The sequence below is a fragment of the Mizuhopecten yessoensis genome, unplaced genomic scaffold (genome assembly GCF_002113885.1).
Source record: "Mizuhopecten yessoensis strain PY_sf001 unplaced genomic scaffold, ASM211388v2 scaffold179, whole genome shotgun sequence".
NCBI classification, from domain to species: domain Eukaryota; kingdom Metazoa; phylum Mollusca; class Bivalvia; order Pectinida; family Pectinidae; genus Mizuhopecten; species Mizuhopecten yessoensis.
In genome coordinates this window covers 28,995-56,945 of record NW_018403417.1, presented here as the reverse complement: position 1 = coordinate 56,945, position 27,951 = coordinate 28,995, and the positions used below count along the sequence as shown (strand labels likewise).

The window sequence follows — 27,951 nt, the reverse complement described above, 5'->3', positions numbered from 1 at the left end:
CCCCCCAGTTGATCCGGTTTCCTCCCACATTAAGAAATTTAATTATCCTTATTTGTACGTACAGCTTGGCGACTGGTGTATAAAGTCCATCGTAACGACTATATGTCAGGACTGACCAGTGCAGCCAACTTCTTGACCACGTCGGGCGGATCCTCCGAGACAAGTGTGTCGGTGATGCGAGATTTATATTCGACTGGCACAAGATTTAGATCCACCATATTGGATGAATGGGGCACGTCCAGGACCATATCGGCAGTAAGTTATTATACAGACGTAACGAGGTCAAATAGCACGAGCTCACCTGCTGATGTAGAAAATACATATTTCTTTTGATACAGTGTTATACGTGTAAACGTACCTGTAGTTAGACCTCCCGCTGATGGTAAATCGCACTAAACACATTACAGCAACGGAAAATAAAATGATAGTTAATTGTGTATATTCTAATGGAAACGTGCATAAATGCATTAGCCCTTACATTTTATCACATTTTACAATTTTCTTGGTGCAAACCAATCTGTCTGCCATCCATACACGTGGCCAGTTCTCTAAAACACATGTAGAGCTTTTTTTCGGATGAATATTAATTTTTTTAAGTATGCCTTTTTAACCATGTTTACACATATTAAGGAGTCGTGTCACTCGGTGAATAGCACTTCACCATCACAAAAGCCAAATTTTAAACGTTATTTATCCTGAAGTTGTCACGATGCTTGTGAAAAGAGCTGTAACTTTCAAATTCTAGTTGCACGAAATCATTTCTTAATCTCACTGACACATATATAATTCTGCTTCGACCTTTAACCTGAACACCAAGACAACTCAATTGTCACTCCCTTTTTTGTGGACATCGCTGAATCCCTCCTCCTTCCCTCTGATTATCATTATGGAGTCCTTTGGGGGTCATGCTGTCTTTCGTTTTGTATTTGCGTTCCCTTAGCGACTGTTCAGTTTGTAAATGATTTTTTTTTAAATCATTTGATTTTATTGTTTATGGAGGCACGGTAGTCTAGTGGTAGGACGCCGGGCTCGTGACCAAAGGGTTGCGGGTTCGAGTCACGTCATGGCATGGTTGCATCAGTCTACTCAGCCGTAAATGAGTACGTCATTGGGTGGTTGGGCCGTGCCAGAATTGTTGAATGCTAGCTGTGAGCGCCAAAATGGCAGCACCGTCTGTATGCTCCCCAGGGAGTTGTGAAAGATGTTGGCTGGTTCCAAAGACCCTATAACCACGGATACTCATTTGTAAACCGCTTTCAGACGACCTACGAACTAGGTTGTGATAAAGCGGTATATAACAACCTCGTATTATTATTTATTATTATTGTGTCCCAAACTAAGTATATATCACCATGTTCCAACAGGAAGCGTAATGAAATAAATATCAAATGTCAATCTTGATCCAAACTTACGGGCTTTCGGGCTCATCAGAGATTGAACGATCATTACCCGTATGTCACATTCCTGATTTGAAAACAGAATGTTTGCAAAAAAAACGACTGTACACTGATAAGTCGCAAGACTTAAAGTTAATAAAGAACTTGAACTTGAACTTGAACTTGTGTCCAAACTTACAGTTTTCATATAGGAATGTGACATAAGGGTGAGACTCCCTGATTAAAGGCTAAACCCGAAAGCTTGAATCGCGAGTAACTTCATAACAAACTCTTTAACTCTCTTTTAATAAACTTGCAGGTGCGTCTCGCTTTTTGGGATAATAACGTGGAGAAAGCCTACTTTACGTTCAGTACCATGGGAAAGACAGTGTCTACCTGGATGGACTGTAACAACATCATCGATTCAAGCTATACGGATATATTTACAGAAACTATCATCACCTGCCAAATTTCGTAAGTTACTGTAAAGTGGAAATTTTTGCGTGTGGTTATGTTCGCATTGTGATTCTGAAAACTGATTAGGGTGTTGAAATATTCGCGATGGCAATGGTTCTGACGTATTTAGATAATACTTGAATTGATTTACCAATTTCGGTTATAAACATAGTATTGGTTATATTGGGGCCATCTTTCACGGTGCAGGTTTTTTCTAATGCGCATGCGTAAATATGCTCTACTATGGCAATAAAATTGCGTTACTATGCAGAAATATCCAAAATATGCCTTCCCATGTGCCAACAAACAAATCCTTTATACGAATGCACATCGGTATGACAATATCTAAGTATGTCAAATATTTTTTTGTTTGGTGCATGCAGAGGCTTTCGAAAAAATGAATAGTGTTTAGTTAATTTCCTTCAAAATGAATTTGAGATTTCATATTTGCGTACTTCATTTATTAAATATTACAAATATAACCACTAATTCTAAATCACCGATGAGGCCGGAAATAACCCTTATCGTCCATCGTCCTTTACGTGGTAAAATCAATTCAGACAACATATACAAATCAGCTTCCCTAGCCAATGGGTTCGATCCGGTACGGTCTTGTCTACAACTCTCACAAAGCGTCTGTGTAGAGAGCATAAGTGATGCATGCAGATATGCACACACGCTTTTTGTAGCCATAACAGACTGTATATACTTCTATATCAGATTTTAACTTGATCATAATTCTTATTTCGCATGTATCATTTGAACAAGTGTTTTGCCTATCTTCAATATCACATGAATTTTTCATCCACATATAAGACATTTTCCTTGCCATATGTGTTTGCGTTCAACTTAATTAGTTAAGTAATGATAACTGTTCACAGAAACGGCGGAAGAAATTTCATTATCCAGAGAGGATACGGAGGCTGTGAAAGTGAAAACGGCTGGTTAGTTGTCAAGGATACGGACGCTGACGAAGGATGTGCCTGGGACCCTGCCTATAGCTACGTTAGACTATTATATGCCCCGGGAACGACGTACACAACCTGGGATGGTAGGTATATAGACCAATTGATGACGTCACGATTATTTTTGTACTGACATTGACAAGTGTACATTGTTGAAACGCACTATTAAACTGCAATAGTAAGTTAGTTCTTCATACAGAACCTCATAAATAACCTATACAAAATGCATCTAGGAGTAAATGTCATATTTATTCCCAGACAACACTGAATAAAGAAAGGAATAAAGACAAAATGAAGTAATAAATTGATATACAACTAGCAATTTAAAGAAAAATCAATATTAACAGCTTTTTATGCTGTCTTTCTTTTTCAACTTATACCACAGAATGGTTCTCAAGTGTTGTTCATCACACGTATAAATTATATTCCATATTTATTTCACATGTACATGAAATATAAAGCGCTTTCTTTTTATAAAAACGTTGACATGACTAACGTTTACTCTTAAAGCGTGTATCAGAAACTGACTTTGTTCTGTTGGATGTTCTGTAGCGAGCAAGTCGGATGCCGATGCCGTCACACTGTCAGTGATGGGTATGTATAGTTTTACTACAATAATGTCAGGTTGAACAGATTTTACAATTTGTGTTTGTTCATTCAAACATATTTTATTGACACTGAATAGTCAAAGGGATTGTGCACAAGTTCTTACAACTTACTAGGCCCTCTCCACTCCATTCTTTTTTAAGGGAATGATGTAGGTTTTTTCAATTGCACCCCAGCTCTTTTAGGTTCAAATTAGATTTTATTTCCCCATTAATTATTTTGGAGATATACCTGGGTGAAGGTCAACCGAGTTTATCCGTCTCACAACATGAAGCCACATGCAGGAGGCCTCTTTCTCTTCATTCCCTCTACTGGTTCATTTCTTCTCTCTTGCTTTTCGGTCACTCATCCATTCTTGTAATATATTATAAGTATTTGATTTAATCGAAATAATATGTTTTATCTGAAATCGACATCGATTGTATGGACAACTCGTACACATTTTACACCTTTGTGTGCATACGCTAAATTGGTCATGTGTCTGATGAAGGTGAAAGTGTACATATCGTCATCGAAACGTCACATAGAAAATGTTATTGGTTGTGTAAAAAGAACTTCTCATAATATGTTTTATCCCCAAACAATTCCTTAAATTTGATATATGTTCATAAATTCATGTATATGCCAAAAATCGGGCGTAATTGGGCCGGGAATATTATCTTTAACGCTGATAACTTTGTATTGTAGAATGGCACATGGTATTTAAAGGGATAGAAGGAATAACACCTAGTGCCGGTTCCCTGCAGAGTTCATGGGAGGGATCAACTCTCGAGAACGACGGAGTAAGCGCTGCACGAACCCTGACTACTTCTCCAAGTAGCCACTATAAGGACGGACTTGCTGAGATTTGGACGGAAGATTTCACACTCATTGAACAAGTAAATAGTCTTTCATATGTTTGCTAAAGGTTCATGTACGGAATGATATTTGTATAAATCCATGGCTGTTGTATTGGGATCACAGTGCTAACTGTAAAATGATTTGTTACGATGTACTTCATTCAGAGTTGCTACATGCGCAGTCTTCATCATGGAAGATTCAACAATTATGAAATATAAATGTAACAAAGAAAATCATTGGTCTGTGAATTCGGGACAGATGTTGGGGTGTGATTTATGATTCTGTAACGATAGGTCAGTAAAATATCTTTTTCTGTTTCATATTTGAGATCAAACGTATGTGATATCTATGTTTACTTCGTAAGACAAACGCTATGTCTTAGTGTGATATGCTGTTCGATACGTTTTCATTCGTATGCCATGCCATCCCGTTGTCAATACCCCGTGTTGATTTGATGGCTTGACATTTTTGACATATATTTAGACGTAGATTTACATTGCGGGTGTCGTCGATGAAGAAGTAAATACTTACTCTTCCGGAACACCTGGTCGTACATGTATTCTCCTTTTTCAAGTTTTTGAGTTTTCAAAATGCAAATTTGTCTCTCTTTATATTGCCATATTTTTATCGTATTTTAACTTGACACTTCTTTTTTGTTTGATTATCTTTGTATTGCTTTTTTTAGCCGTGTTGTTTTTACGTACTACTTAAAATCTTAATTAGATGATTATTTCAAACATCATTAATCATTCGGGGTTAACCTTATTTACATCCTCAAGGTAGGGGATGTTTATTTTGCTCCCATCCTATTATTTCATTCACAGCTCCACCGACAGTAGTCTGCCATGTTTCTAAACAAAAACACATGGGGGGTATGCGTATCGTCATTCACTTTCGATGGCACGAGGTTATCTCCCCCTAGGGGTGACAAGCTGATCTTTCCCGGCTAAAAATGGGAGACACACGTGTGAAGGTTGGGAGAATATATTGTCGCAAATTGGGTTCTTCTTGCATGCAGAGCTCATCAATTACATAACGTGTTTTGGTCAGTCGGGGTCATTACCAATCATCACTAGGGCTTCATATGCAAATGAGAAATTCGTTGAAAGTAGCATCAGTAAGTTCTTCGATTGACCAATCAAATGCCATGTAACATCTCAAACAATCAGATTTTGTATTATATATCTACAGGTAAAGTATGCATTCTTCAATGATGGAGAGGAAAAAGCTTACGTTGTCTTTAAAGCTATGGATTCTACCAAAACGTCATTTTTTGCGGCGACAAATATAATTGCTAGCAAGTACACGGACTTGACGACATCGGCCCCTCTTTACTGCAGTATTGGCGGGTAAGAATGCATAAGCTAACTTAACGGAATATTTGTTTGAGAATAAATTACCACCAATGCATTTTTGAGAATCCCTACGACAGATCTTACAGGTATTTACATATATTCACATTAAAGTTGTTTTTTTCAGATTATCATTACCATAGACTCGCACAAATATAACGATCTTTGACCAAATCTTACACACTTGTTAATTGTGATATGTGTATATCTTTTGATATCACATAACCTTTTTACTGCTATGTGCATACCTATACACAGACAGACAGACAAAAATGGAAAATGAAAAATATACAAAAGAGGGTTGGTTTTTTAATTTATATCTTAGTAACTTTTAATGTTCTGTTTTAAGAAAGTGAAACTAGCATTTCCTTTTACGAAAGACATTCCTCGTTGACATGTGTAGTTGGGTTGTCTCGTGAACTCTTGCCTTTCATCAAGAGGTCAGAAATGCAATTCTCAGATCGGAAGTGAAAATCTGATTAATTTCAAATAGATTTCTTTGAGTTTTATAGATTGTGATAACTATGTTAGATTTTTGTCAGAGGAAGAGAGCTTAAGGTTCCCCAACGAGTGAGGGTTAAATGTGACTCGATTTAGTAATTTTTTCAAATTGTATTAAGACACGAGGTTAACCGAGTTTCTCTTGGGAATACATATTCCTGTTTCTGATCCGGGACACAATGGCCAAGAACTGGGACGTCTTGGGAGAAATACGTATTTACACCATTGCACAAACTACTAAGGATTATAGAAATATTGAATGTTAACAAAGCATAATCTGAATCCAGATTACGTAAATGATTATTTACATAATAATAATAACATAATGTATATCAAAGATCAAGCCGACGCGATATTTTAAAATTGAGGATATTTACAGCGACACTGTGCGACAGTTTGCGGTGACGGATGCCCATGGTGGATGTACGTCCGACTACCACTGGATGCTGGTAATGGATGCTGGAGCGGACAGTAAACCCTGCGGGTTTGACCAGGACGTGACAACCAGGCCGTACTTCCTCTACAGCAACGGAACAACCAGTGTGGCTCCGGACTCAGGTAAGTTATGACAGTTTTAGTGTAACACACAGTATAACACCCGATATATCAGTTCAGAGGTAACAACGGGCTTTGTCCTGGCCCAAGTAAGATTAAGATACCCATTCTAGCGTAACCCTCGGTATCATTATAATTGATACGTCTATGGCAAAGTCCCCTTTAAGCATTACAGTTGTACCAAACGAAATTGCGTCCATAGAGTCATGTGATCAGCGTAATTTTGAGTCAAACATTGTGGTGACGTTAGGCTGTTCCTGGAATCTTGCTTGCGCTAACGACACAGACACTTCAATATTGAATGTGTAAGGGAATATTTATATATTTAGGTAAATAGTATTAAAATATAATCATTCCGGTTGATGCTGTAAACATACATACATGTATTCAAACGATACTCAAGTGTGATTGCTTTTCGGACATTAATCATTTCACCAATTTATGACTGCGCTAATTGAATTTTCTGTAGATTTATTTTTTTGCATATCTTGTGAGTCTCCCAATTCATCAATGCATTGATTCGCTAAAATTTATTTCCGCTAAAATAAGTACTCTGACAGTATTTTATATAAGTGTAATATGTTATAAATGAACCCAATAGCACTGGTTTTGTTCGTAGGTGCTTTTATTTATTTGTATAAGTTTATAACGTGACATCGTAAAGTATATGCATAATTCAGGCTCGATGCTTAAAGAGTCAACAACGTATCAATCGTCTGTGAACGAGGATAGCACATATATGCAATGTTTTTGCAAGCATTTTCCATTGATACACCTGTATGTACTTGCATCTCTCAACATTGATTTGAACATAAATACCGTCGATTGTGTTCCATGTATGATATATACTGTAAGTTAAAGAATTGTTTTACATGATAATCATGTCAAAGATCAAGCCGATGCTTGTCAATGTTTGTCAATGTGTATATAATGGACGATGATGACGATTGTGATAATGTTGCTTATCAAAGTGCACATATGATGATGATGCTAATGGTGGTGATGATGATGATGATGATGATGATAATGGTAATGAGAAACGAGTGCTTCTTTCTACAAGTGAGGGGATGTACCTATTGTCTGTTTGATGTGGATTTAACAAAAACAAATACAAAAAATACACACAAAAAGTTAAGTAATTGATTCACGTCTTTAGCAACATCGACTTGGAACAGTGGTGGATTCCCGTCAGCCAATGTGATGGGACTGTTCGTCAAAGGTATGTACTGTGTATGATAATGTTAGACAATAAAAATGTTCCACATGGTATACCGTGCTGTATTGTTTGGAAAAACAATAAGTTTAAAAGAAAAGAAAAAAGTTGGGGAGGGGGTGGGATTTGAACCTCAGACCCCGATCGTATCTAATCAGTGGTAGTAGCCTTGTCCAATCCCTCAGCGGCTATATCCAGAACGAGGTTGAGAGGAGGTTACTCGAGTTATTTGCCTGCAGTTGGACAGGGATCCTTAACTGGTAAAACTAGTTATCATTACCATAGGCCTACACCGACAGAGAATCAAGTCTTCATTTCTACATTATCACTTTGTTGCTTTTTATTTTAAGGTAATTTAAAACAAATAACATTACGACGACGTACGCCTGTACCGTTTTTCATGAAAACTATCCTATGTTACATTGGATATGCATGTATGCAACAGAAAGAATAAATAATAGGCTTTCAAGCAACGTTAACTTTCTACAGTGGGAAAGCTATTTTGCTGGATCCTCCTCTCCTCCTCTAATGACATTGCATGCATGAGTTGTAATATGTACTAGATAACGCAGGGTTTCTAGTTTGATGAAACAGCTTCCTACCTTGAGGTGTGACAGAGAAATATACTACCACATGGTAATTTTTGGTTGTCTAACCTGGGGCTTTGCCGAGGGTTAGACAACCTTATAGTCCCTCCGAGGATTTAAGATTTCTCTGTAACATCCTCAAGATGGTGATGCTTATTGGTCTCCCATAATTTCAATACTATGCTTAAACAATAGTTTTCAGCTTTCGTAAGTCTCTTTTTATCCTGATTTGTATATGACCTCTTCTATCAAGAGTTGATTGTGATGTCATTTCTGACTGTTCCTCTGACATGATATAGAATTACAGACTACGGCCTTGGGACAAAGTTCACCAGGTTGGTCCCAACACCTCGAGAAAACAGTTTTGACTATTGACTTAAAGGGCATGAATTAACTGTTGTGTTACTTACAATTATCTGTATGGACAACATTTGTATACACACGACAAAATTCAACACAACACATTTTATTACTGTTAATGGAAATGGACATGCTGAACACCAAGAGTTGTCGCTCCCTTTCCTTTGTGTTTTAATTTTACTAAAACTGCTTCAAATGCTTTGTTTGCTCGTTTAAAATCAGGGTCATTTATAATGTCTATCTGACGTAATTTTGCAAAGAGTGTCTGAAGGCCATATCTTATTGATAGCGTAGACGTTTTGGTGTAACATTCTCCCTTTTTTATTCGAATACCCGCGGAACACGTCTGTAGTTTGGTGTTACGTGTATCACTTTCGGACGTTTCAAAGTCCAACAATGGAGAATCCTTCGCATCGCAATATGCCGTTAGAATTCTTACCGCTGCCTTAATAACACTTTTGGTATTTCAGGAATCCCTGTTTTCAACTAATTCCAGTAACGTTCTCGTTGAGCGACAGCCATCTGCGGAAACGTCTGCTCGTAAACAAACGACGTCAGTGTTCGCAAAACGACTTAATCGAGATCAACTGCATGCTTGGGCTCGTTGCTAAGGAAACATGCGTTAAATCGAGAGCTTTCCATGAAAATAGTTTTGACTTATTCATGGTTGTATATGAATTACGCTATTTTCACTATGAATATAGTCAAAACATGTTTTATTACTTTTCATATAGAGGATCAGGTAACATTTATTTTTGTATTTAACGTCAAATTTGCAATAACATAGCAGGTGACAGAGAAATCATACCGTAGGGGATGACAGAGAAATCGTATCTAATGGGGTGACTGAGAATGTTCAACAGGTACATTTGTGTACCTGTAAAACGGGAGGCATTTCAATGGAGGTTGGAGAAAACGCGGTATCTATATTTACAATCTTCCTTTTAGGTTGGTTTCCGGTAATGAAGGTGGCGTATGGACAATCGACCTCGCCAGCAAGTAGTATATATTATCTGTGGATCTCTTCATCTAGCTCCTACAATATAAACGAGTTCGATTCTAGCGCTTATTCCTTCAGTTCCGGCACACCCAGTTACCGGTCAAGAATCGTCGAAAATTGGACCAGTTACTATATCAGTGCGGTAAGTTCCAAAACCTTATTTTGATAAACTGACAACTGCTGAAAACGTATGTTTTGTTTCTTTTGACGAGTTTGACCAAATCTGTCTCAATATAATTATAATTGCTATTCTATTTTGTTTTATAATTCCTTTTGACGTTGAAATGAAAACTCTCTTCAAAAACATTTCCTTGTTAATATGTATTAATCATGTATAATCTTATTACAAAATATCACAACATCATTTCATTTCTCGTTTAGCATAGGTAAAAATATTAATTTCTCAGCAAATGTCCCTTTGTTATGCTCAGGAAATGTTATAATTCATCAAATGTTTAAACGTTTACTTTTTTTATGAAAACAAATTAGAAAAAAAATGATAATTCGTAAAACATCACTTAATATTCTTTGCGTTCTAGAGTATCAGAAACAACTTTTTAAACGTGTGTTTAATTCGTTACAATCGCAAATACGTTGGAACCCTGTTGTATACTTACCGGCAGATATGAAATATGACATTACAGACTAAGCTTTTATCTTAACATCGCTGCCGGTATTGATTAGAATGTGAATTGGAGATTTAAAGAGTGATGCTTGTGTATTATCTGCAATCTACGTTTAAGGTGAGGATATCCATGATCAAGAGTGGGTCCGAGGCTGCCTTCCTCGTGTTCGATGGCCACGCGTCTAGTCGAACAGACTGGTTATCGTGTTCTGAAAGACTGCTGTACAGTAGTTATAGTGACCTCAACCGCGGTAGTACCCATAACTACTGTTCAGTCATCGGGTAGGTCACTTACCTGTACTCAATACTGAATCATCAGCTAATTTAGCCGTACTCACTTCTGATCCGCCAAGGGCCTATCTGTTTAATCGCACTCACACTCATATCCGTTAGTGGGTTGGTCACTTACCAGTACTAACATAACTGTTCCATCAGTGGATATGTCATTTACCTGCAATCACATACTGACCTATAAGTGGGTTGGTCACTCACCCGTACTAACATAACTGTTCCGTCAGTGGATATGTCATTTACCTGCAATCACATACTGACCTATAAGTGGGTTGGTCACTCAACCGTACTAACATAACTGTTCCGCCAGTGGATAGGTCACGTACCTGCAATCACACTTTTGACCCGTTAGTTTATTGGGTTGGTCACTCACCAGTAGGTTTACCTGTAATCACAAACTGACCTGTTAGTGGGTTGGTCACTTACCCGTACTTACATAACTGATCCGTCCGTGGATAGCTCACTTATCTGTAATCTCATACTGACCTGTTAGTGGGTTGGTCACTCACCCGTACTAACATAACTGTTCCGTCAGTGGATAGGTCACCGACCTGCAATCACACTTTTGACCCGTAAGTTTATTGATCACTTACCCGTACTCACACAACTGACCCATTAGTGGGTTGATCACTTTCTCGTTCTCACACAACTGACCCATTAGTAGGTTGATCACTTTCTCGTAATCACACTACTGACCCATTAGTAGGTTGATCACTTTCTCGTTCTCACACAACTGACCCATTAGTAGGTTGATCACTTTCTCGTAATCACACTACTGACCAATTAGCGGGTTGATCACTTACCCATACTCACACTACAGATTCGTTAGTTGGTTGGTCACTTACTCGTAATCACACTACTGACCCATTAGTAGGTTGATCACTTTCTCGTAATCACACTACTGACCCATTAGTAGGTTGATCACTTTCTCGTAATCACACTACTGACCCATTAGCGGGTTGATCACTTACCCATAATCACACTACAGACTCGTTAGTTGGTTGGTCACTTACTCGTATCGTATTCACACAACTGTTCCGTCGGTGGATAGGTCACTTACCTGCAATTACATACTGTCCGTTAGTGGGTTGGTCACTTACTCGTATTTACAAAACTGTTCCATCAGTGGATAGGTCACTTACCTACAATCACATACTGACCCGTACTCGTCACTTATCCGTCAGCATGTAATATACAATATACTTTCCTGTATTCGCACTACTGATCCAGCCATGCATAAGCCTTATATGTGTACTCACTTGTCTTCCATATGCGAGAACGTCACTCATCTTTACTTAAAACCTCAATGTGAGACACTGTTTAAGGTTATTTTAGGAAATTTACAGACTATATTTCGGGCATAAGTTCTTTGTTCTGAACCGGAGCTTACTATATGTTGTTGTTTGTTTTATAACAAAATCCGAATACACCTAATTATATGTACAGTTGTAAAAGGTAACAATTCATTCAAGAACGTGTGATCACCCTTTGAATAATATAAAACATCACCGGTGAATCATTTCTGTGTTAAGTATAAATACATTCATTGTCTTGTGTCCAGTTAATATACTCGCAGAAATGAACGTTATCATTCTGAAAATACTTTATATTCTTACTTGTGTCAAAGACTCTATACAATTATGGACTTCAGGCGAGGTCTATCCTTCGGCCTCTGTGAATATCGTTCAGACCAGGTCCGTAAATCAGGGATAGACCGAAACTGAAGTCCACAATTGTTTTATTATATGACATTTTACGATAAGATTAATAATTTATCATGGCATAAGCACATAGATGGCATGGACCATTTTGGAATCACAGAGTGTAGGACTTCAAATACAAAATAACATACACAAAAAATAAATTTCAGATTCAATTCATGTGATATTTAATTTCAAGTAAATATTTTTTGAACAATTGACATCATCAATATTAACATAGTTCAGAAGTTGATGAGATAATTCATTTGTATTTGATTTCAGTATTGTGAATGGTAACAGATTTACAGACTGCCTGGGAAATTACCTCGGCCTATTTTTAGTAGCGGTCTGTAACACTTTTCTATTTCTAGGTCGAGGTCTGTAACACTTTTCTATTTATAGAACGAGGTCTGTAACATATTTACAGACTCGTCACGTGACGTCACTCCTCCAATCAGGGCTGGGAATTAGCACCAGGCATTTAATAAAAATAGATCCAGCATATCATGTTTATTATATTAACGATGTTTTCGTTGATGAAATTGCCATATCATATTTTTAGCACTGTATAATTGCAGGGCTTCCTCTTACGGCCGAAGATTCTTTGTGGAGAACAGTTACGGCGGATGCGACGGGGACGCGGGTTGGATGGTGGTATCCGAGTCTGGTGGATCCTGTGACTGGGAAAACTCGTATACCAATCCCTACGTCCTATACAGCGACACCGGTAGCACACATGAAACGAATGCCGGTAATTAGAATTCCAGGTCATGCGACTTGTTCACGTGTCAAAAATGCATTTTTGTTGTACAATATGGTCAGCATTGAGACCAAATAAGCAGATAATGCTAAACTGCAAACGTCAGATCGGTTTCCATCTTCCTGCATCACTGGATATCGGATTAAGTAAATAATTGGTTTACACAATTGATTAACTCCTTTGAATAGGACGGCATTATTAACAAACTTATTATCACGTAAATGATTTTATGTTACGTTATATATTGTACCTACCTTTCTTTACAGGTATGGCCTTAGCGGATGTCTTTGTCATATCAGTTGGTAAGACATGCAAAAGATGTAGATTTGATGTAAACCCCGAATATCATCTTACGAAAATATAAAATAATAATTGAAACAAATTATAGATAAGATTATTTCGATTTGGAATTCAAGTAAAGCTTTGGTATTTTATTTTTTATGCAGTTATATCTAAATATTACCAATACGCCTAGACTATGACGTTTTGCAGTTGCAAGTATAATAAAAGAACACTTGTAAACTAACACCGAAATCATATACAGTATGTATGTGCAAAAATAAAAATAAATAAAAAAACAAACATAAGAAAACAATAAATCCGTGTAGGTATTCGATAATTATAATGCGATGTAAGTTGTACATTGCAAAACTCTTGATATATTTATTTTATAACGAAAGAAGTTTGTTTCCGCTACTAAGAATTTAAAAATATATATATTCAAGTTTGGAATCACAAGTTAAGGCAGTTTAAAGCAACTTTGACTACTTATTTTATGAATGTTCAGCATTCGAGGATTTCTGCAATCTGAGTCCATGCCAAAACGGAGCCACTTGCTATGACAGAGGAGTTCGGTTTCAGTGTGTGTGTGACGGGGAATACTATGGAGCCGTGTGTGACAATCGTAAGTGCCACATTTACCACGTCCTCGATTATATTCGCGAGAGAAGAGTTCCATTCAGAATATATTTTATTTGGACCATTTTGCTTTATAAAGAGAGGATGAAGAAACCAGGTAACCAAAAGGGTTCTTTCAGGCTAAGGGAAACTTCCCATGTCAAGATGTTCATATGTTTTACCATAAATAAGACACACGTTTCAATGCTGTGCTTGTATTATTCCTGTATACCAACATTGGTTAAGTTTAGACTTTTAAATATTTGGCCAGTGCAAATTTCTTTTTTCTTATATATTTCAATTTTTAAACATTTACATTTCAATCAATCACATTTCTGTCAAAAGCATAGAAACGGGATTTTTATAAAATATTTCTTTTGAGAAGGTCTTAAACGAGTATTTCACAATAGTGACACGTTGGTGTAATTGCTGGTACTTTAAATGGGTTAGCTTTTTTTCCTATTAAATACATGTGTTTAGTATAAAATTTACGTTTAAACGAAATTCTGTTGAATATAAAGGTCACATTTGTCAGCCTGTCAGTATCATACCAACGATACCAAACGTTTACCTGAGTTAACACATGGAACGTCCAAATAACATTTCGAAGCAGATATCTTCATGTCTTAATTTATTCCTTTTTTAGTCGGTTGTCCCATTTGATGACATTGCATGATATAAAACACGAACTAAGCAATGAGCTTATTTTTTCACCGCATAACTCTCTATTCCTCCGATAAACATAAAACGGATCAAGTCAAAAAAGCGTAAAGCCCGTTAAGAACCGAATTAAAGCTAGTCGTTAGGCTATCAAAAATAATTGGTGTAAATTGATATGAAAATTAGGCAACACTTAGTCGAAATCATCTTAAGTGAACTCATTTTTTTCAATTGATAAATGAAGACACGATATTTTCATGAATTAAAAATGCAGTTATATCATAAAAGAGTTCGTGTTTGAAATGAATTTGTGATTTGCTTGTAAAGCAAATATGACATTTGGCACATCGCTATGTAATTGTTACAAGTCATTATTTCATAGAACTTGTCATATTTTTTTGGGGGGTCCGTTATTGTTCTCCCATCTAATGTGGATGTAATTTGCATAGTTGACGCCAACTGGACGGCCTGGAGTGACTGGACAACCTGTAGCACTTCCTGTCATGATCAGGGAACACACAGTCGCTCTAGGTCATGCACCAACCCGGTGGCGGCCGGAAATGGGATCACCTGTACCGGCACTTCCTCTGAGAGTGAAGTCTGCGATCCTGTGAGCGAAGCGTGTCCACGTAAGTATACTTATTCTATAAACGTACAGATTTAAGTGATATTTCAATTTTAGCGCGTTTCATGCTTTAAACATCATGTTAATGTATGCCTTTGTATATGCAAGTTGCTGTATAAGTTTCCTATTTTACATATTGTGAATGTGAGAATTAATCATTACGCGTATCGTTTAGAATTCGATAATATGCTAAATTCAGTCGTAAATTGGGATAATAGACTCGTACATTGAATTGCCAAATAATAACTAAACCATAGCCGTTAAATCAATAAGCTTTTAGTTAATTGCTATGCTGTTCATACATAAACATAAGATAAGCAATTTTGTTTGTGCGTCAAACAGTCACGCGTTTCATGTTATTTATCAGTAACTCTCTCGTTGCGTGTGAAAGCAATTTACACAGTTGCATATAGTTTTGTAATCACTGATTTGATATTAAACACGTTATAAAGACCAAATAACTGGATCAGATGAAATACACACCTCAAAACATTCATTTCCGGTATTTACACCTATTAATTTGATATTTCGGTTCAGAGATTTTGTTTGTTTCATTATGTTTCAGAGGTTAATGTATTGATTTAGTATGAAAACGTAAAATATCGTCTTTATGTATTTTGTTTTATATTTTAGATAGCTATTAGATTTGTCGCCTTATTTGCCATGTTATCTGCTTTCCCTTGTCTGGCTTTTCTTTAAATTCAATAAATGCATAGACCTATGATATATATTGACACAAAAAGGTCACAATAAATATTTTGTAGACACAATGTAAGGATACTAGGTTTCTCTCTTTCTCCCTAATGGAACGTCCTGAAATTACCTTATCTGATAAAGTGACGATTAATACTGTACCACCAACCAATCCCGAATGGGGGGGAAATTCAGACATTTCCCCACTGTTGTCCAATATCTATTGTGATTCTATTGTTATTCAGTATACTCAAGTGGTACCATATCAAAAGGAAACAGCTACACGATGACGTGCCCAGCAACATTCACGATATATACCCAGACAGCGTACTACGGTCGCTACAGTAGCTATTCTGACTGCTACGATACCAGCTCCCTCTCCCGAGTACAGAATCGGTGTGACGGCGAAGTGTCATGTACTGTAAGCTTTGATGATTCTCTGTTCACCGGATACACTAGCAGTAACTGTGACGATTGTTCGGTCAGCTATTCATGTACTGACTCCTACATCAGTGGATACGCGACTTTTAAATGCGGACGTAAGTACACTAAAGTTATCATTCACCCATGAAGACATATTTGAATTCTTCCATACAAAGGTAGAAATAGTTCATTATGTTTCAGTTATGAGTGAGTTAAGGATCCCTGAACCGTTGCTAAAACTGATAGATGATTCTACGAATTAGCTTTTCCCGACACGAATTTTACTTTTAAGAATTATTTCTGAAAAGAAACCCATACTTACAGTGAAACAGTTTCTTTTACGAAAATAACAAACAATTAAAGGAAATGACATTTTTTTTTTTTTTTTTACAAAATATATCTAGAGTGCTATGACTTCGGTGGGTCATGGATATTTAATATGCTATTTCGTTATATATTTCGTCATTCCATTTCAAGCACATCCTGATATCCGAACGTTAATGGATTCTGAAAATGTTCATAACAGATTTTCAAATACAACTGGTGTTTTCTTTAATGTTTCAAAAATACAGTACACAAAACGAGAGATTAGCAAATTGTTAATGCTATAAGGTACGAGCGAGTGCCATTATACACCGAATTAGGATACAGTAATGGGTATAAAATATAAAAATGTGTCAATAGTTTAATATATTGTTTTACCCAAGAAATTTTGAAGAAAAAACATAGGCGTACCGTTCCAATTATCTCATTGTGAGTTCAAAGTATCGCAAATCGAGTATTCTCAAATCGTCTTAACTATAGGTACGGGAGGTGTGAGTACATGGCAGCCTTGGTCATTGTGCTCACAGACCTGTGGGGGCGGGACGCGAACTAGGAGTCGCACATGTGACAATCCCCTACCGATAGACCCGGGGACCGGATGTACGGAAACACTTGACGACAGCAAATCCTGCTTCACCAACGAATGTCCAGGTAAATAATCATAACATATGTATCTGGACCTAAATAATACAATTTTTGGTATGATTGGGTACTATGGTTCATTAATGTATCTGTTTCTCAATATTCAATCTAGCACGCTCACTGTTTATTATCACAGTTATATTGTATATTTCTGTTCCATTTAAATGTCATTACTATATGTCAAAGGGACATACCAAGGTATAGTCATGTGTATATGTAAACATAGAGTTGTTTGAGTCTAGTACACGTGTCCTATTAGGGACAGTCCCTATGTCTATTGTCTGTGTTCTGTCCGATGCGTGTTCGTTACTCTTCGTATCTTGACGTGTATGTCCATATTTGGTGTGTTACCTGTCCAGTAGTGTCGGTGATTGTCCATATTTGGTGATGTCTTGAGAACGTGTCCATGTGTGACAGGTGCGAACGTCGTGCGTTGTGAGAGTGAGTTTGGAATAAAACCAACTATACAATCGCGGAGTCGCGCAGTGACAGCCGGAGCTACATATATCCAACATATACGTACTGGACGTCCTCCGGAGTCCGGACGTGGATCATATAACTATATATTGACACTGACACGACTTGATAGTCGATGAAGGTAATTATCCATGTATATATTCAAAGTTACTGTAATGTTGATTATATTTCGGGAAAATAACTAATTAAATTGTAACTTATACTTTTACTAAGGCAGTCATTTTTTACATTTCAGGTTTTTCCCCTACACTTATATAGGTCTACTTGGTGATGTTTCTTCTCGGAGTAATAAAACAACACAGATGATTAAACGAAATCAGCCTCTTTTATTGCTGTGACATGTATTGTCGTGTTGTCAGATTGTAACCAATATGCCCTCGTTCTCATTGTTAAGATCCATACCTTCATCACTGTGAGTGTAGTACATGCAATTTGTAAACTAATATTCTACCCATTCTTGTTACGTGTATCAAGGACCCGTAAATTTCATGTTTCGTCGCTCTCTGTGTTGTACAGGCGATACGTTTGTTACCTATGGATCTCGCTGTTTGTTCCAGTGTGTGGAGAGCATGCATCCGGTTACAAGGACTTTGAGCCATCAAATATGACGGCGTATAACGACTCAACCGCAGGTTTGTAACTTTTGTCATAATCGCATTATCATGTGGTACTAAGTTTCACAATCTAAGCTGTTAGTTGATTTTATATGTGTGACTTCAAGTGCTAATCTTTTTCTTGTTTTTGAAGATTGGGTTACAGTGTATCATATCAGTATGTTAATAATTTGCCCTTGAATTAAATCATATGTATATCAAATGTTATCCACTGATTGGTATAACTTACGATGTATTTTAATTGTAAAGAAATACTATAGAAGCATAAGAAATACAGCTTTGACTTCAAAACGTGTGTTTTCATTTTATTGTACCATAAGATATAACGTTTTAAGATGCATCATGCAAACACATATTACAGGAATTTCGAAAGCGTATAGTGATGTGGACAACCTTGCTAAATACATGTTCGATACGAGATAAAGACAGTATCATATTCTGATAAACAAATTATATATTCCTTTGAAATATACAATTACATTTAAATAATTGACAATATAATAAAAATATATATATATAAATATTGCTACTGATGTCAAATGTTACAACCTCGGTCATTCCAAGTAACAATTTATAATCCGATGGTATTTATAACAGGAGTTGGCTTCCTGCTGACCAACACATGGTGGGAAATTATCTGCTGTGAAGTGTTGGAAGCCATTGAGTTCATGCCGTTACACGAGGGAACAGTAACTTTTATTGTGTGGAGGGCATCTGGTAGTACCTATATTGTCGTGGCGACGGCGTCATATGTTGTAACGGGTGAGTTGTCCAGGATAGCGGGGTAATTTGCATACATAATATTATATATTATATGTTTGAGAGAATGTTACAATTTACTGAAATGTTGAAATAATTTGTTTGATTAATTGCTGATCGCTATATTCAATAGTTCATATCTAGCAAGTATGATTTGGTGAAAGAAAAACATTCTGCAGAAAAGGTCAACTTAATCCGTTTTAACATGTATGTAAACTCAGCCTTCAGTGTCTGATGCTGTACATTTAGTGTCGCTGTGGAGGTGATTATGAAGTGCATTTCGTTGCGATTCTCTGTCACAGTTGTCCGGCATTTGTTTACTGCTGTCTTTCATTAGTTTTCTGTTCAATGTTGTGTTGAAGGTCTTTACGTAGTTAATTTATGCTGTACATTCATACACTAAGTATGGTGTCTGTGGTACTTATGTATAGTGTAGAGCATTTTAGTACATTCTTTGTCGAGCTTTTATTGGTGTTTATCGCTATGTTATAACTTAATGCCGTGTTCCATTACAGCGTCAGATGCCAATGGCACCGTGGCAGTAAACTACACATTTCCAATTGGTCAGCGAATGATAACTAAAACGGGCGACAATGTCGGATGGTAATATTTTGCTTTCTTAATTTTTGTTTCAAAATATTCAACAAAAGACTTCATTGGTAATCCATACAACTGCCATGCTCTGTCTGTAATACTATTTATTTCCGGTCCGATATTCAATTATCCTTTCTTAGTGTATCAATAGATTAAATGATTTTTTTAAATTTGGCTATTGTTTGTTCCCTATCTTTTTCATGTTTTTGGCTGTTATAATGTTTCTATTAGACATGGTTGATATAAGAGGATCAATGAAATTGACTTGACTATCCCTTGTTACACTATCACAAGAGCATCGACTATTTAGTAAATTCCTTTTTGTGAAAAAATGCAAACGTTTTTAATTTGCCACATCTGAATTAAAAAATATTGATGGAACATTATGATCATGCCACAAAGCTTTCACTTGATTTGAATCTTAGAATTTATGAATATTTTCTCTTCCTATGTCAACCTTTCAATATAGATGTCCCGGCAAAAAATACCTGAGTGTACACATGTACTCATGAATAGTCCCAAACTGCTCAGAGATGTATCAACTAGTGGATTATAAAAACCGAAAAAAAAACATTATATTTAAAGGTATACATCCGGACCGAATCTGATTCCATTTATAACCTGTACGGGGGAGGAAACTTGTCCAAATGCAACCAAGAAAGCTCCATTTGCTTCTGAGCCAACTGCTGGGGATTCGTTTGCTTGGAACACCAACGGGGGCGTGGAAACACTCACGGACAGGGCATATGCAATTAAGTTTTACACGAACCAAAGTAAGTTCTTCGTACTTAACGTACAGTTTTTAGCAAACTTATAAAAAACGATGTTAGCAAAAGAGAAATATTTACACTTTTCAGTAAAATGTTGAACATTCACTGTGATCGAATACTAATTCGTTTTGCTTTTAAATTGTATCAACAAGTAAACCAACAAGCAGCATTACGCTATTCGTCAATGTATCAAAGGTTTTGTGGATGTTTCTTACTACGTATGTTTACTTGTGTTGATATTGTTTTCATGTGTTTAGATACTGCACCTTACGTAAACCAGACCGACTATTCAGCTTTTGTTAAGGATCATGAACCTGTTGGAACATTTGCTATAGACTACGCGATATTTACTGACGAAGTTGGCGACCCTCTTACCCATTCTATCAGTCACCCAGAGGACTACTTTGAATTAAACTCAACTTTTGACCCAAGTAGTTTTTTTTATAAACATATTCTTAAATTGGTATTTTATACATCAAACAAGTAGATACATACGCATAACATGTGATTTAACGTGGTATATAGTGAAACTTAATATCTATAACTGTGCACAGAACATACTGTATTAAGTGAACAAGCTACGCTAATGTAAATGGTAACTGTATAACGGGAAAAATTAGCTGAATTTTGCTTTCGCCATTTCCTAACTTCACAATGAGAGCAAAATAATTTTACAGTGAAAATTAGTAAAAAAACCAGAATATATATGTTAATCTATTATAAAGGGTAAAATTAATGTTAGCCAATATGCATTTTACTGGCGAAGGGAGAAAGTTTCCCATGATACGGTAACTCTTTAGCAAAGCAGACAGTCCATTTTGGTCATCATTACATCAACAATCACAAAAGAAAGATCAAATCTCTTCAGGTGGTTTTAATAACTTTAATAATCATCTCTGGTCAACGATTAAATTTGCCTTCGTTACGGAAAGCGAAACGCTGATTGTTCAACTATGAGAAAAACGTCATTATATCTCAATAGGCGCAAACCGTATTTGATTGTCTTTTTATATTATTATTTCAGCACGGCTGTTCCTGCAAGTGAAACGGGCACTGCCGAAAGATTACAATGTTTACAGTATACGACTAACATCTACAGACACATGTAGCCAATCAATCACCACTACCTACACTTTAACTACGTATAATGCGGTTTGTAAATTAACATTTACTACGAATATTATAAATATAACAAAATAATACCAAGAAGTGTAAAAAAACACGTTTTTTTTTAACTCAAATTGACAGAACTAAGGACAACAAATAACACTGGACATTTTTGCAAAGATAACCTTAAAAAATTCTAGGAAATAAGACCAGATATTCCGGAAGGGTTCGAGTCTTCTGATTCATCGCCGACACCTGCGTTGTAAATCTAGGTCATATTCAAGCAATATTACGCCCTGTCCTCAAAACCAGAACTAAGTAACAAAAACGGTACAATAGATCACACCATGTGGTATTATCAACATAGTCGACATTCATATAACGTAAATTTATGCAATACATTTTCTAATGAAATATGGTTAGTGTTGAGGAACATTCAATTCGTGGTCAGTGTTGTGAATGCATATTATTAAAGGGCTACTGAAATAAAGATGATTGAAGAAAACGTGAACCTTTATAAAACATCTGCTCTTACTTACCTTTAACATTTTCTAAGGTCTCCACATAATAATTTTTTTTGAACCTATTTCGATCTTTAATCGATTTTGAGTGAAGGTTCTGTTGACATCGATGTATTTTCTTATTTGTTTCTTGTCGGCTTACAGTTTCGATTTTATCCTGCTGTATTCGTAATAAGGTATGTTTTTGTTTGCTATATTTCTATTTTTTACATTAAAAAATCATTTAATTCCTTGCGGAATTGTAATTTTCCTTGAAACTTTTCAAGCCTCCTGTTTACCTAAATCTTCCGACGGAACTTACTATCGCAGAGGATGTGTCTGGAGCTAAGCTGATTTGGCAGGTAGATGTGTATGACCCTTCCAACAACGACTCTATATGCTGTACTCTGGCGAAAGTGGAACCAGCCACCTTCAACTTTGAAATGAAATTCACAAATAATTGTAAGTTTTCTTTTTTTTTATTTATAAAAATGATTGTAATTAATAATAATTCGAGGATCTTATATACCGCTTTATCACAACCTAGTTGGTGTCGTAGGTTGTCTCAAATGGTTCACAAAAACAGTATCCGTGGTTTCAGGGCCTTCGCTACCAGCCAATGTCTTTCTCAACTCCCTGTGGAGCACATAGCCGGTGCTGTCATTGTGGCGCTGTCAGCTAGCAATCAACAAGTCTACCACTGCGACACCACGTGCTTATTTTTATATGAGTAGACTGAAACGATTGGAGTAAAGTATCTTGTTCAACAATACAACACAGTGCCAAGACGTGACTCGAACCCGCAACCCTTTGGTCACGAGCCCGGCGTCCTGCCACTAGACTACTGTGCCTCTAATGCAAACTAAAGTGCTACTTTTTTTGGTTGCAGATATGTACATGTATGATAGTCCTTTATGCTATGCTCGATAACCAATTTCCTTTTTCTAAATAGAGAGTTGATATCATTAACATCAATGGGCAGAACAAAATAAAAAAATAATCGATATTTTGTATTAACATGTGCATTTTCAATAACTGGACCTTTACATAATTCATTTGCGTATCTATGCCAGGAATGTAATTACACATAAGACAGCAATCCTCAAATTATAAATGGCCCAAAAACTACCTTTTTAGAAAGAATATAAATGTGTAAAAGACATATTCACCATCGGTTCAGATCAATATAGATAGAACTAAAAACATTTTCATTTTCTACAGGTAAAAATCATAAAGACAATACATAATTTTCTGTACCCATGCTCTTATTACAATTTCTATACCAGTAAATCCACGAAATTTAACAACAATAGAGTACTCCTACTGGGTCTAGTTGGTAATTACACTAGCACAACTTAAAGGTAATTGTTCATATAAACAATAGTTATTTGGTTAAAATACACCTATATGCGACCAATCATCATATTACAATATGTAATATAATCAAGAAAAAAAATATGTTTCGTTTGTATATTTTATAGTAACCAGAACATGATATAACGATCGAGTACACACATATCACTGTTTTACTACAATTATCAACATATCAATTTTACGTGCCATGTATGTGACAAACGGTTTTCCAGCGTGTTTGATAACAAATCGTCGCCACTTTGTCATAACATAGGATTATCTTTTTGAAGTGGCATATTGTTTAATCTAGCGTAGTTTAACCAACACTCAATCACAGCAGCGTGGAACAAAGCATTGTCAGTATGACACGCGTGTGTTAAATGTCACAGATGCATACACACAATTGATTAACGGGTCACAAAATGTGACGATCAGATACTGATTTCGCATTTGGATTGGTTTTATTTAAGGCTTACACACTTACATGTACCGCGGTTAATGGCTTTGGCAGGAATACAGCATTCATTCAATCATCAAGTAGAGTTACTTGACTATTTCTATGTGTGACTCTGAGCTATATAATTTGCTATTGTTGACAATGAATTCAGTTCGTTTCAAGGGTAAAGCGACGGATGTGCTCTTATTTTAGCTACATTTTGTTTAATATCTAAAACGATTGACCGTTACCGCAAACACATGTTATCTGCATGCTTTAATAATGAACAAAACACACATTCACATGTTTAATCAAATGTTGATAGCTCAACTAACTTAACTACATTTGTATGAATGAAAATACCGGGTTTTAATTAGAATATTGTTATATAAACTTATAATTAATTATAAACATACTTACATGTATACGGTTGCCATCGGCAAAACTCCCACAAATACCACATGTATTAAGAAAGCAATAGTTCAACCTACAAGGGTTTTATTTGGGATCCATTACCCATTTTATTTTGTTTTGGTTTCTCCTCAGTTCATTTCATCGACTTTTAATTCAGAATATATGAGATCGCTCCCCTGCATAAGCATGGATTCTGTGCGTAGGCCTCTTTATATTGAAGCTTGGTTAAATCCTATGACACGATCAGAAAATGAAATGTACACATTGAAAACATTAATATTCTTAAAGTTTCTGTTGATTTCATCAAATCAAGTTAAGCATTTTTGATTTATCACCAGAAAAGCAAATGGACTTTAGTACAACATTTAAGTTCCAGCATGATAAGTTTCATAAATACGCGCCCAGATATTGTCGTTGTGTTCAGACGGTGTGAGTTTTTCTCAACTTCTACTATGATAATACTGGAGGTAAAATGGACATGACATTGCATCACAATCATAATTCAACTTTGCCGAATATTTTATTTTTTTTCATTTTTTAGATTATTTTTATTAATTGCTTTTCAAGTCTGATAAAACTATTTAAATAAACTGACGAAAGTAAGAAAATCATCAAAAAAGATTAATTCGAATAAGTTGACAGTTGTTTCGTTTTTTTCATTATTAAGTATGATGTCTGCAAGTTTGTATCTAAATAGGGTTTAAATTCCCGACCCTGAAATATGATGAGAATAGTAACGTCATAATAACAATTCTATTACATATATAACATACAGAAGCATTGGCACATTTCCTTTTTTTCATCAACGAATGGAAATACTATCTTATTCGAATTCATGTTACCTAAGTCATGCAAAACCTAACGTTGTTTTGTGAAGAAAAAAAAAACTCACATCGATTCTTTTATTTCGCCTTCATTTTTTAGCATTCAACATATTTCTAACAGCAAGCGCCGCCTTTGACTACAAAGAAATAAGCGATTTCTATAAACTTAGAGTATGCTGTTCCGATGACACAGGGACATCGATGAGTTTCATTGACATCGATATTACAAACATCGTTATCAAAGAGGCCTACCTCCCACCCAGTAAGTATGGATTATTTCAAACCGTAAAAAGAAATCTGAATAGCTCAAACTTGTGATTTTTAACATAATCTAAATGTCGTCGCTGAAACAGAAGACGCTTACCTTTCCGGGACATCTGATCTTATTTCTTTACATTTTTTCAAGAGTTACCATGCAAGTAATTTCTTTATGTCAATCATTATTTTCCCTAGTTTTATCGATTTTGAATTCGAATAACACTTCTGTTTATTTCTCGGTATTCTTTTTTCTTTCCTTTGCCGAGATGCGGTATTTTTATTTCTCATTTAAATGAAAAATTGGGTATATACACCAATTAGACGTTTATTTTTTCATTCTGTTATTTTACAGCCTGGTTTTTCCTCGCAATGATGTGTAGTCTTATACCCATCATGATCACCTTCATTATCGCATGCACCATTCTGTTTGCTACAATGTTTTGCGATCCGGAATTAAATTATGTCATCGTCTACGAAGATTAGTGGAGATCTATTCTGGATTATAAGTAAACTTATATAAAAGTCAACGACGAGGAACTTTCTACAAACCGGCAAATCACCTTCATTATCGCTTACATCGTTCTGTTTGCTACAATGTTTTGCGATCCGGAATTAAATAACATCATCATCATCAACGAAGATTAGTGGTGATCTTTGCTGGATTATACGTAAACTGATATGAAAGTCAATGTAACTTTCTGCAAACCGAGCATTACTTCATTATCGTTTGCACCGTTCTGTTTGCGATCCGGAATCAAATTACGTCATCATCAACGAAGATTAGTGGTGATCTTTTCTGATATGAAAGTCAGTGTAACTTTCTGCAAACCGACAAATCTTTTTATATGGATTATAAGCGTCATACATCAATGTGTAATTATATACGGACACTGAAATTAATTAATATTTGTGATATCGACAAAGGAATCGTACTTGGGTTTTTTAGTCTTGTTGACGCTTATTTCCTAAGACACTATAAAATACGGATACAACAGAAGTATCAACATTTACATTGTGAGCTTATATATAAGATAACGGTTATATTAACCTCTGTTACTGATATTCGCAAATGGATTTAAGCACAGGAGAAAAGCTGCTGGTTCTATTATTGATGCATTAAGTGCAAACAAAAGCAGATGTGTGAACATGTCAAACGGCTATTCTGGAACTTCATTCTTATGTTAAGAATTTTATTTTTTTTTACAGGGGGAAAGTGGCCAAATATCTGATTGACCAAATTTCCAATTTGACAACATGTTTAAGGTGTACAACAAAGTCATTTTTTCAGCCAACGCTTGGTCACTAGGTCTATGTTGCAAAGATCTAGATGGGTGAATAGACACTAAAGCTTTTTGTAAAAACATGTATTGTCAAAAGTCATATGACATATGACTTTAAACGACTTTCATTTCCTTCCAAACAAAATGTTAATCCGGATATTGATTTCTTGATAGTATTTCTGGATTAAACGAGCCTTGATTGTTACTGTACGATAGTGATGTATGTTCATTGTTGATGACGGATTGGTTACAGTTGGCAAAAACGATACGTGTTGTATCGTCAATGAAGATACAAATATGTTACGTATTTATCTTGGCAAGTTGTTACTTACCTATTTTATATACTAACAAGTGATACGCAAATAAGACATTTATAATGTTTTGCCTTTTCACAAACACGACACACATATATAACCGACACATGGATTTTATCCCTGGTTCTATAAATTATAAATCAAAGGTCTTATTCTCTTCACTACTGGTCATAGTTGTAATGTACATGATTACAGTAAATTTATTCAGAATTATTTCAAAATATCATAACTCCCTAAAATAATCTGCTACTAAGAATTGTCTTTAAATGAATTTTGTAGAAATTACCTAAATTTCACAGGGAAATAACACTTTAGGAGGAAAAAAAGCAGTCCTACTCGTTATATTAATTAATAATTTTATCAGTACATTATTATCCATATTTTACTTCACAGTTTATGCATATGTTATCACTTTATTCAATGCTGCTCTACGTTATGTATTCGTTTTCGCCATTTGTTTTGAATTTTTATGTTTAAATATGCTTATATCACTCATACAGTACATACAATGTATCCAATGAAAAAAAACATTTTTGTACATGTATGTATCATGTTCCATATTAGAAATCCTCCAAGTAGAAAGCAAATGGTAAATTCGATTTTCTTTTCATTTATGCTTGTTAGTTATCAATGTGTTAGTTTACTACTAGTATATAAAGTCGAACGCATTTTCAACAAAATAACCACTTATTCCTCTATGCTTGAATGATGAAACATTCCGGATATGGACTGCACGCTATCTAAATGTTAACTAGACTTACCTTTATTTTCACCTACAGTTTGCTTAGGTACAGAATGTG

The 27,951-nt window shown here is 35.8% G+C and overlaps 2 protein-coding genes across 2 annotated transcripts in view; both read left to right on the top strand.

The window, feature by feature from the left end:
• Positions 1–177, top strand: part of LOC110457460 — a 123,828-nt gene extending 123,651 nt beyond the window's left edge. The window contains exon 111 of the transcript XR_002463694.1: positions 65–177. The gene's annotated coding sequence lies outside the window, so the exon portion shown is untranslated. The remainder of the gene's footprint in view (positions 1–64) is intronic.
• On the top strand, positions 103–27,442 carry LOC110457222. The gene is made up of 25 exons (XM_021508433.1): positions 103–255; positions 1,696–1,850; positions 2,714–2,883; positions 3,350–3,391; positions 4,091–4,281; positions 5,435–5,592; positions 6,476–6,654; positions 7,808–7,870; positions 9,760–9,953; positions 10,555–10,718; positions 13,006–13,178; positions 13,454–13,489; positions 13,975–14,091; positions 15,194–15,373; positions 16,308–16,601; positions 17,290–17,460; positions 18,486–18,560; positions 19,140–19,304; positions 19,817–19,904; positions 20,481–20,668; positions 20,923–21,096; positions 21,690–21,817; positions 22,560–22,734; positions 25,400–25,561; positions 25,910–27,442. The coding sequence occupies exons 1-25, from the start codon at positions 103–105 to the stop codon at positions 26,038–26,040; spliced, it is 3,726 nt and encodes a 1,241-aa protein (XP_021364108.1). The 3' UTR covers positions 26,041–27,442.
• Positions 27,443–27,951: the final 509 nt, after the last annotated feature.

Bases quoted from the DNA above. Each gene is read 5' to 3' on its own strand.
- LOC110457222 (XM_021508433.1), top strand. From the start codon at position 103: ATGTCAGGACTGACCAGTGCAGCCAACTTCTTGACCACGTCGGGCGGA. The intron at 13,490-13,974 runs GTAAGACATGCA...ATGAATGTTCAG, and splicing joins TGTCTTTGTCATATCAGTTG to CATTCGAGGATTTCTGCAAT. The intron at 18,561-19,139 runs GTTTGTAACTTT...TATTTATAACAG, and splicing joins GTATAACGACTCAACCGCAG to GAGTTGGCTTCCTGCTGACC.